This window comes from Nesoenas mayeri (assembly GCF_963082525.1).
Source record: "Nesoenas mayeri genome assembly, chromosome: 9".
Lineage (NCBI taxonomy): Eukaryota > Metazoa > Chordata > Aves > Columbiformes > Columbidae > Nesoenas > Nesoenas mayeri.
Window position 1 is genome coordinate 8,837,727 of NC_137557.1, and position 11,584 is coordinate 8,849,310.

Genomic DNA, 11,584 nt, shown 5'->3' on the forward strand with positions numbered 1-11,584 from the left:
GCACAAGCCTGAGTATCTTGAATAGACTGAGCATGTGGGACAATGAAATTAACTAAAGCAACTTAAATCCCTCTGGCTTTCTATAGTGCTTGGCTCCTAAATCATTTAAGCATTTTTGAAAATGTTCCTTATTGGCCTAGTGCATAACTATTCAGTGAGACAAAACTTTGACTGGGAGAGAAAATTCTGTGTCTGGATGTACTTTCAATTGACTCAATGAGAACATCATTGAGATTTCACAACACAAGTTTGATTGCAGTGACAAAGAGTAGAAATATCTGTCAAAGCATAACAAAGTTGTAAAATAACCTTTAAAAAGGATGACAAAGCAAGCCTGGCAGTCTAGTGTACTAAAGTCATCACAATGTGGATTTCAAATTGCACTGAGATACTAAAGAATAAAACCAAAGCTTTCTCAGTGCATTTAAATGACTCCATCTTACACATTCTTATTATTCAGTTTGTTTATATTGTCATTTCAGTGGTATGACAAAAAAAAAAAAAAAAAAAAAAAAGTTAACATTAATGAAACCCTCTGACTGTATTTAAATAACAAGCATGGGACTGCTGGAATTTGGACTTACTCCCTCCCCTGGAGATTTTCCAGAATCTTCCTTATCCACTCCTAGCACTGAGGAAGCATGCTTTTGTTTAGGCAGGATCCTTCGGGAATGATGAATTGAAAAACGTTACTTCTTGCTAACAACACCCTAACAAATCATCTTGATCCTTAATGCGACCTACTGGGAATAAACTCCCAATTACTTTCTTTGCCTTACTAGTTGTGGCAATCAAATAATACATAGTATGTACTCTAGAATCAGACTTGCACATGCAGGAGAGGAACTTGGGATCTTCCAGGTTTCCCATGAAGTACATGACAGGTTCATGGTAAATTCAAATAATGGTATGAGATTTCTAAAAGGAGATTTCTGAAATTTCCTAACACAAACTGTGACATCGCCTTTGCCAGAATATTGACGAGCAGGAATTGCTCAGCTAGAGCTCGGTTTCAGGAGGTGTCAGCTCATGCTGCTTTCTTTAGATACATCATTCTTTACTTCAATCTGCATGAATAATGACTGGAAACCCAGCTGCTAAACCAGCTAGTCCATCTGTTACCCCCTGTTCATAAATGTATAATTATACTCACTCTCACTAAAGAGCTCATGACTCACCAGGATTGTCTTTTGGGGAGACATCTACTGAAGTATATAGTGTTCACATATAAATGTGGCTGTGGATCCTATCTTTAGTAGTACCAACATATTATTTAGTATATTTTTGGCATCTCTTCTGCCTGTTAATAACATGAACCTGGTCCTTAAGGAATAAGTTTCCAGTTGAGACTGCTCCGGAAAGCTTTATCAGATGTAAAGTCAGGGGGCTGTAACAAATCCCAGTGTCAATCCAAGATTTTCTCTGTGACAAAATCTCACCTTTCCATACCTCTCACTATGATGCTTCATGTTCAGAACATGGGTAATACCAGGCTGAGCATGGCTACCACCCGACTAAAAATACACAAATTAGCTACGAGATCTCAAATGAAATGGCTGTTTGCCCTGATACAGCCAAAGAGATATTCCTCAAATGCTGTATTCAGGTACTGAGGTTTTAAAGAGTATGAAATCTCAACAAAGTCTACTCTAGTACAGCTGAGGTCATTGCCAGGATGACAACCCTGGATTTCTGTTACCTTGTTTCACAAAAAGAAAGGATTGATTCAATGTTTCCAATCCTTAGCTTATCCCAAGTTAATGAAACAAAATTTCTTTCCTCTTTTCATTTGGTGAAACAAGCTGATGATTCTCATCCAGGAAACACTGGATTCCTCTCTTCATATCCCTTGAGGTAGAACATCCATCTTAATTCCTTTAACTTGGGTACTGATGATTTTAATTTCATATTTTCAATCTCCAACACTCAAGACAAATAGAGAGCATGTGATGAGGCCACCCAACTGGGAACTATCAAATTCTACAGCACTGGATTAAAATAACGATGAACCAGAGCAAATAACACGGACAACTAATCAGATTTGTCAAACTCTGCCAAACTCGGCCATGACCATGTGATACCAATGTGCCCACAGACTTTTCTTTACATTGAAGCACCATGTGAATCACAGATAAACAAAATCCTCAGAGCCAGGGAAGTTTCAAGCTCCTCTGTAAGGGCTGGTGACTGGGAGCTTGTAGCAGCACTTGGCTCTGTAAGTGCCCAGTGTCTGTGGAAAGAAATGCTGGCAGTAGACAGTAAATAACAAAACCAATTGTAGAAAGTGTCTCTTGATTGAAGTTAATAGTAAAAACAAACAAACAAACAGTATTTTCTGAGTTTTAGGGTATTTTTAGAACAGGATGAAGTTGGGTCAAGTGGAGTAACACAAGATTTGCAGCAAGTTGGAGCAAAGGGAACAGTTTCTCCTATAATTATCAATAAAGAAAGCCAGAAAAGCCTTGTTAAAAGCTACTTTAGTCCAAACCAAATTTTTAAAGTGTTATTAATACACAGGTAATCTGAAATGCCACTAATTTCTTTACAGGAAAAGAGAAACTAGACACCTGTTTCTGAGATTATTATTTTTTTTTCAAAAAGATGCTTAAAGTCTGTGGAAAATGACGAGTTACCTTCCTGAAATGCCCACATACCAAGAAATCCTTTACAGGTTTGCAAATATACTAAGACCTAATTGCAATATTTAAATTTTAAAAAATCTACAGCTTGCTTAATAAATGTTTGAGATCCTTTAAAAATAGATATATATATACATATTTAGTAGTCTTATTTCTTCAATTTAGACTCGAAGTAATTTTTAATAAGAAATCTGACTGTGCCAGCCCAAACCTGCCCTCATGCTCTTTCTTCAGTCCATCCTGTTTCTTTTATCACCAGATGTTGATGCATCCAATGCAAACTGCTGCCATTCATCTGGTTATTGTGGCACTGTCTAAACTGCAAAGACATGCAGCATCCTCAGTATTTTCCACCCAGCATGGGTGGACAAAACTTGAGAGCATCAGGGTGGGCTGACAGGGGAGCTGCATTTATATAATTTAGCTGGGATATTGAAAAGCATTGCGTTATTTCTACATATAATATTGCCCAAGCAGATGCTACCATAGGAAGAGCTGAGGTACATTTAGTCTCTCAAAGATCCCCTTTACAGGTATTCTAGATGGTTCTAGACAATTTACAGTATTCTAGACAAGTAAAGGGTCGAATTTTTCAAGCACTGTCTCCATTTGGTCGTATATAATCACTATGGAAACAGGTTTGAGAAGTGACACACACAAATCTATTAAAGTTAGCACAAATTATTGCTTACAATTTATATTATTTGCCTACATAAGAGATATTGATTAACAGATTATTGTAAAATCTGAGGAGAGCATTGAAATTATCTTTATTTTTTTCTACAACAGTATGAAAGCACTGGGCAGCATCTCCGATCATTTCACTGAAATCGGTTTGCACAGTCACATTTTCCTTACTGCTTTACTTTGGATTGCACTAACCTTTAAATCAAGCCTTGACAGGTTTTTTTGGCAGACGCCGCTACACTACAAACCGCAGCATATCGCAGCACCGCGTTTTCCTCGGCGCCCTAAGGACCATCCTGCCCCACTCCCACAAATCCTCTCCCAAAACGCCTTCACCCGCTTTAGAAATGATCCACCTCGGGCGCCCCTGTGACGGACCCGCACGGTTCAGCCCCGGGCTCCGCACCAGCCCCGCCGGGGCCGAGCGGCGGGAGCCCCATGCGGCGGGAGCCCCGAGCGGCGGCCCCGGCCCCTCAGGCGCCATCATCTCCCCCCGGCACCTCACGGCCCCTCCGGCCGTCGCTCCCCGTCTCCCCCTTCACTAACCAGCCCCTTCCCGCCCCACACCAGGTGAGGAGGGCTGATGCAGGGTGTGTTTTGCCTAGCAGGGGAGGGAGCCATTGCTGTGTGTGGGGCGGAGAGGGCGAGTCCCGCGGCCCTGGAACCGCCTTCCCCCGCCACTCTCCTCTTGTCAGCCCCGGACTCCGGGGCTTTAAAAACAACCGACATGGCGGAGGAAACGCAGCCGCGACAGGGAGCCGCTCTACCCGCCACATCCGCTGCGCATGGCCTGCTCGCTGCCCCTCTCGGCCCGGCCGCCTGCCCTCCGCGCCCCACCGGGCCCGAACCCCCACCCGCCCCCGCCATGCTTCCCCTCCCTCGTGCTGCAGCAGGGGCCGGGGCAGGAAACCCCGTGCGCAGGAGCGGGCCCGGGGACGGGGGGGGAGCGGGAGGAAGCGGCGTGTTGCTGTCACGCCGTCAATGGTGCAATATCCTTCCGCTCTCGAGGAAAAAAGTAGTTCCATGTTCCCCTGACCTCGTGGCCCCGAGTGGTTCAGGTACCCCCTCCAGAGCACCTCAAACAGTGGGATGAGGGGCGCCCCTTGGGAAGAGGGCTCAATTCGGGGCGATTCACGCTTTTTTCGCTGTGTCGTGAGGTGTATATCCATGCGCAGAGCAGGGAGAAACGAGTCCGGCAGCGGGGCGGGTATATAAAGCCGGCGCGGCGGAGGATTTGCCTTTTCAGTTGAGGACAGACCCGGTGATCGGAACATGTCAGGCGGCTCCGCGGATTATAGCAGGTATGGCGCGGCGTGCCGAGGCCGCGGGCCCTTTCCTCGTGAGGGGGCTCGATGGAGTGGGTGGGGGCGGCTGAGGAGAGGAAAGGGACGTTGTGTGTGTGCGGGTGGTGCCTGCGCGCTGGAGACGGCGCTCTGAGGGCTCTGGCGCCGCGGTTAGACAACGCCTGGCGCCCCGGCCCCTCCCGCTTCTAGACGTTTCGGTCTTGTCTCTCCGCGTAATCGCGGTTCAGTAGAGGCTTGGTTCTAGTCCTCGGCGCTCGCTTTTGGCCTGATGATATTTCTTAATAAACTCTACCTCAGAAAAATGCTTTTTTAAAATTTCATTGTATCCTCTGAGCTAAGGTGAAACTAAAACGCGTGAGTGTCTTGCTCAGGATTTTTTTTCTAATGACTCTCGCTCATCCGCACCCGATTTCCCCCCGCCCGGCTCCCGCCGTTGGATCGCCCCGGGTTTGCGGGCCCGGCTGATGGCGAGACCATTTTTTCGGGGGGGAGGGGCGCGGCCCTCCAGGCGATCGCCCGGCGCCCTCCTCCGCGCAGGCTCCGCTTTGCGCAATCCCAGGGGCGGAGCTCTCGCGAGAGTTCCCGGCGGCGGGGCGGGGCGGGCTGAGGGGGACCCGCAGCGGAGCCGGGAGGCCGCTCCCCCCCCCGCAGTCCCCCCTGCCGCAGCGGAGGCCGCTCCGAGTGCGCGGCGGCCGCCATTGCCCCATCCTTCCCCGCAGCGGCGGGCCCGGCGTGCGGAGCCCCGCCTGCAGCAGATCCGTTCTGCGAGGGGGGCGCTGTACGCCGGGACATGCGGTCCTCGCTTTGCTGGCTGGCTTTTTTCACAGGCGAGGCTGTTCACCCGTGATTCAGCCGGATTTTTATGGCGTTTCTTTTTTTTTTTTTTTTTCTCACTACAGTCTAAAACAACCTGCAAGCCTCACTTGAAAGCTTCAATAATTTTTTGTTGTATCAGGTTGAGAGCTGAGGACTTGGGATTGTGGCGTCCAAGCTAGTGGGGAGAGGGTAGGAGTTTTTCTCAATGGGCAAAACACCAAAGCACCTGCTGGGAAGATAAGTCATGGGTTTTGGCAGCCAAAGTGTCAGCTTGTTTCTGCATTTTAGTTGCCATTGTGCTAACAGCTTGTTCTGTTTTGTGACAGAGACCATGGCGGCCCAGAGGGAATGGACCCCGATGGTGTCATTGAGGTGAGCACACGGGCACTGACTTGAACATTCAATCACTGATGAATATAAGATTTGGATTTAATATTGTCTATTTTTTTTCTTTATTGCAGAGCAATTGGAATGAGATTGTTGACAATTTTGATGATATGAATTTAAAAGAATCCCTTCTAAGGGGCATTTATGCTTATGGTTTTGAAAAGCCTTCAGCTATTCAGCAGAGAGCTATTATTCCATGCATCAAAGGTACGTGGGTGATTCATTTGGTGGTATCAACATCTGATAACTAAGTGTTGTAAAATGCTTGCACTGTTTTATTAGTGAACGGTGATACCTCTTTTTAGTCATTATTTGAACAAGTGATATGATGGTACACCATCTTTCGGGACTGACCTGAAATGGAGAGAACTATTAATACTGATCACTTACTTCAAAGGAAATAAAACTAACACCATGAATTACTTGTGTGGGAGCAGTAAATATGTATCCTACTTTTTTTAGGGTATGATGTGATTGCTCAAGCTCAGTCAGGTACTGGCAAGACAGCCACATTTGCTATTTCCATCCTGCAGCAGTTGGAGATTGATCTCAAGGAGACCCAAGCACTAGTATTGGCCCCTACCAGAGAACTGGCTCAACAGGTATTGATAGTGTAGTTAACAACAAAAAGCTGCTTGTGTGTTGCATAGGTTTCAGGTTTCACAACTGAGACAATAAAAAGGCTTCTTAAGGGGCTGTAGCTAATATCCATTCAGAACCCTTTTTGTGTTAAATAATGCGGGATATAAACTGACTGTCCCACAAGGTCTCTGCCTGTTTGAAAAGTTAAAATTGTTGTATGTGGAGGGTGTGCTGTAGCTGCTGCTGTGCTGTGTATGGTTCTAGGGAGCATCTTCAGCAGAAAAACAAAACACAAGATCCGTTATTAAAAGCACAAGTGTTCTGAGTGGAAACCAAACATACTTTTTGAAGCTATTTGAACTTATATGCAGTTGTGCAACATGAAAACAGCAGTGCACATGTGGTCACTGATTGTTTTTACTGATTGTTTTTCTATTTTTGTGATATTTTCTTGACTGTCTGATATTTATTGCATGTCTGCTTCACCTTCAAGGCTTTGTATTCTGTGTTACCAAGTGGGAATGTTTAACCAAGCTTAAAGGTTACTCAATTTTTAGGATTAATTTATATCAGTAATGTAGGGTCTTGAGATGAAATGTTGAACAGAACTCAAAATAAGAGTAGAAAATAGGTTATATACAATTAACTGTTGTTTTCAGCAGTATCTATTGAGATGCAAGTGCTATAATGAAGATTTTTCTTAAAAGTAAAACTACACTAATTGAGACAGGAAAGAAGTCTAAAAAAAGCAGCTTAGCAGAACAAGATGCTCTCATCAGAGTGCTTAGTGTCTGTTTTACTCTGAAGATGTTGGTGAGGTGAAACTTGTTTCAAAGCCTGGCATATTGCCGTGCACTTGCACACTATTGTATGAACTTCCTGCAGTGCTTAACTTTCAGAAGCCTTAGCAGCTCAAAACTTGAGTTCACTTCTGGAAGGCCCTGCTGTTTAACTTCATAGCAGATTTATGGTAGTCACTTCAGTTAGTTCATCTAGTAGGGACAAAAATGTAACTGAAGTGCCCCTCTGATTTAAACTTTCCAGTGAATTACTTCAGTAAGAAGCACTTGGGCAAAATCATTAGCACCTGTTACAGCTGCAAAATCCTTGCTTGCTCTGTTGGCTTCCAAAGTTCATAAGCACCAATGATAACAGAGCTTAATCTTGAGTGTACCAGGAACTGCTACTAATCAGAGGGTTTTATTTTAGATTCAGAAGGTAATTCTGGCCCTTGGAGACTACATGGGAGCAACATGCCACGCTTGTATTGGTGGTACAAATGTTCGCAATGAAATGCAAAAACTTCAGGCTGAGGCTCCACACATTGTGGTCGGCACTCCAGGGCGTGTGTTTGATATGTTAAACAGACGCTACCTTTGTAAGTATGAGCTTGATTTTGTTCTTGGTTATGAAATTCCAACATAAATATCACACCCTTAAGAGCTTGAGTAATGCATTTGCTGTAATTGCAGAGTTGTGTTGGAAAGTGACGTTAATAGAAGTATTTAGTATATTCTGAAACTTAAGGAGATACTTTTTTTTTTAATAGCACCTAAATGGATCAAAATGTTTGTTCTGGATGAAGCTGATGAAATGTTGAGCCGTGGATTTAAGGATCAAATTTATGAGATCTTTCAAAAACTAAGCACAAACATCCAGGTAAAAACCTTTTACATGGTTAAATTGATGGATGTGGATTTGATTACAGTGTAGCTGAGAACTGCTGAATTCTCAAAATAAAAACTGGTGTCCAGGCAAATGCTGACAGTGGGTAATGCCTTCTAGGTTGTGTTGCTATCAGCTACCATGCCAATGGATGTGTTGGAGGTGACCAAAAAGTTCATGAGAGATCCCATACGTATTCTGGTGAAGAAGGAAGAGCTGACTCTGGAGGGTATCAAGCAATTCTACATTAATGTTGAAAGAGAGGTTGGTATCAGTTGGACTTGGCTCTGGCTGGGAGAGTTCATTGTACATTCTCCTACCTTCTTGTTAAAGCACTGTACTAAAATTACAGAAACCAAGGCTGAGCTTTGGTTTCTGTAATAATGCTAGTAGAGTACATGCAGGAAGAAGAACAACTATGCACTGGATCGAAAATGACTGGGGTGGACCTCTTTCTTAATGTCCAGTGTCCTGTGTCTGAAGATTTGGTGCAACAGTTGATGCAGAATCTTTGCTTGATGTCTTGTTCTAGCTTTCCAGGTCATACTGAATACAATTATATACTAGAGCATGCTTAGTTGGTTGTTGCTTATGAGTTTTATTCCTTGTTTGGGATTTTTATTATGTGCTAAATGGTTGGTGGTGTGACTGATTTCCTGATCACCTTTGTTCTGTTCAGGAGTGGAAGCTGGATACTCTCTGTGACTTGTACGAGACACTGACCATTACACAGGCTGTTATTTTCCTGAATACAAGGAGAAAAGTAGACTGGCTTACAGAGAAGATGCATGCCAGGGACTTCACAGTCTCAGCTCTGGTAAGAACTGATGCTTCCACATAACTTCTGAAATGCCATACTGCAAACCAAATAATAATGACATACATTTGGATCAAAAGCAGGAAAGTTATAATATAGCTGTGCAGTGCTGTATTATCGTTCCCCCTGCTTAAAGAAAAGTGCTTCCTCCTATCCCTGCCTGCTCTATTCCCAGGCAGGTGGGGACGCTAGGTTTCATACATTGCTTTTGTTTTTAAAGATTTATCAGTCTGAGGTACTGCAACTGTAGTAATCAGAACTTGTAATTCTACAGCATGGTGACATGGACCAGAAGGAACGGGATGTTATCATGAGAGAGTTTAGATCAGGATCAAGCCGTGTCCTGATCACTACTGACTTGCTGGTGAGTATTATCTTACAGCAAACACATTTCTCATCAAATCTGGTGCCAAAAGCTTCATATTTCAGTGAAGGTTCTTGTAGCCTGAACTGTTTGGAGCTTCTTGGAAGAGTAAAGACTACGCTCCACTATGGACTACACAGTTGTAGTTCATCACTAACCATGTGGTCAACAAATACACAGGATAAATAGTTAAATCTGAAGCCTTTGACTTGCATTAAAGAATCCGTATTGCTTTTCAGGCTCGTGGTATTGATGTGCAGCAAGTGTCGTTGGTGATTAATTATGACCTGCCAACCAATCGTGAAAACTACATTCACAGGTGAGTTAGTTCTGTCCTCTAGGCAGTGAAGCTGTGCTGAGTGTCATGGCCCCTCTGAAAATGGGCATAGAACCTTGCCTGGTTTTCCATTTAGTCCTTACCAATAACAAGGAGGGTTATGCATCCATTAATATGGTAACTGCTAATAAGCTAACAGGAAATAAGCTACTTGTGTTTCTGCTTCAAAAAAGCCTTAACTTGCCCGGCTACAATTCTGAGGAAGAGCAGAGCTTTTGGACAGTAAAACAATGGGGAAACTTCTAAGTGTGCTAAGTTCAGTGATGGCCAATTATTGGTTGCTGAGATCTGGGAGAAATTACCAGCTCCTGAACTGCCTTTTTGGCAAGTAGGTTGTGGAGTGCCCCTACAAAAGCTGTTACTGGCATAGCAGCAGTGTGAGCTCCATCAGTAGGTCCCAACTGATGTTCAGTTGCTGCTGAGTGCTGCAGTTAGACCTTCAGCATCCCAGCAAGCCAGTTGTGCAGGGCTACCTTGCGTTTGGAGGGTCCAGCTGTGGTCATGTTCTGTGTGCCTTGTATGCTCTTGGTGGCTCCTCTTCCACAGTGGGATTCTCCCTTTTGTGGTGTGTTGTGATTAATCACTAAGTTTTGTGAGCCATTTTTGGGTGTTAACCTCTTGCTTTAACCTCACAAGTGCTTTATTGTGCCATCTGTGGGAAGGTAGAACTGATAAAGGTGGGTGTAGTTAAACTGTAATGTGATGCTTTAGTGACTGACTTGGACTTATACAAAAAATGTTAAGCTTGGATTTTTCTGATCTAAAAAGAAGCAACACAAAAAAACAGAACAACAAACAACACCCAGTAAGTTTTCCTACTGGAAACAGTTAAATTGAATTAAAATTCTCAGGCTGTGTGTGCTGTTCCATATTACTGGATATGTTTGGATTGATTTGGGAACAATCTGATTTTTTTGAATAGTGGCTTATTTTTTGTATGCCATGTATTTGGGACTGGATGCAAGTGGTAGGGGCTGTTGGCAGAGTAGAGGGGAGACTGAGCTGGGACTTCACATGACAGTACCAAGCACAACATTTTTTGCAGCCAAAAGAGTAACTGCTGCTGCTTTGCACGGGATGGATGCTGCTTCTGTGCTCCTGGCACTGATGGTTTTTCCTGCCTAGATGTGCCTTTGGTAGCAGCAAGCCCTGTAAATAGAGCACAGACCAGCCAGTTGCAGATAAAGAGCAACAGTTAGTGAATGGCTCTTGCCAAGGTTTGAAGCGAATTAGAGTAGTTAACTTGTGTGGAAATGTGCTTTTGTCTTTGTGCAGAATTGGCCGGGGTGGTCGTTTTGGCAGAAAAGGTGTGGCTATAAATTTTGTCACTGAAGAGGACAAGAGGATCCTGCGAGACATTGAGACTTTCTACAATACTACAGTGGAGGAGATGCCAATGAATGTGGCTGATCTCATTTAATCCCTGGGATGAGGTGTCTGAATGCCGTGATCGCTGTTGCTGAATAGGCGATTCACAACGTGCATTGTGCTTCTTTCTTTGGGGATATATTGAATCTTGTCTCAATGCTCATAACGGATCAGAAATACAGATTTTTGATAAGCGAAGCGACTTTTTGTCGTGAGCTCTTGTGGGGAAAGCCACTGGCTTTATCCACTTTAGGGTTAGACTGTTGGGGTTGGGTGGAAAGTCATGGGGTCTGTAAATTTTTTCTTTATTAGAAATTTATTTCCTAGTTCCATAGAAGTGGTTGTATTAGATGTTCTTTATCATTTAATAATTTACTTATGGACTAAAAGATACAAGTGCTGTATAAAGTCAGCCAATTATGTTAAACTAGCCTACCTTCCTTTATTGTATGTACTTACACTTCAGACTGAATTGGAAAGGCCTTTCAAAATCTCTAAACTTTTATAAGAGCATTAAAATGCATTTTTGTTTCATATGTATTTATTCAATAAAGTATTTAATTAGTGGTAAGTGTGATCTGGACCCTGTTGCTAAGCCCCAGCAAGCAAGCAATCATA

At 43.7% G+C, this 11,584-nt stretch overlaps 1 protein-coding gene across 2 annotated transcripts; it reads left to right on the forward strand.

Moving 5' to 3' along the window:
• Window positions 1-4,366: 4,366 nt before the first annotated feature.
• EIF4A2 (eukaryotic translation initiation factor 4A2) lies at window positions 4,367-11,537 on the forward strand. 2 transcript variants are annotated; one of them, XM_080349297.1, is made up of 11 exons: window positions 4,367-4,627; window positions 5,773-5,818; window positions 5,908-6,040; window positions 6,296-6,435; window positions 7,625-7,793; window positions 7,965-8,074; window positions 8,201-8,344; window positions 8,760-8,897; window positions 9,172-9,261; window positions 9,501-9,580; window positions 9,931-10,838. In XM_080349297.1, the coding sequence occupies exons 1-11, from the start codon at window positions 4,599-4,601 to the stop codon at window positions 9,977-9,979; spliced, it is 1,128 nt and encodes a 375-aa protein (XP_080205423.1). In that variant the 5' UTR covers window positions 4,367-4,598; the 3' UTR covers window positions 9,980-10,838. The 2 variants fall into 2 exon arrangements, with proteins under 2 accessions (XP_080205423.1, XP_080205422.1); XM_080349296.1 differs by lacking the exon at window positions 9,931-10,838 and adding an exon at window positions 10,874-11,537 and having other exon boundaries at window positions 4,377-4,627.
• Window positions 11,538-11,584: the final 47 nt, after the last annotated feature.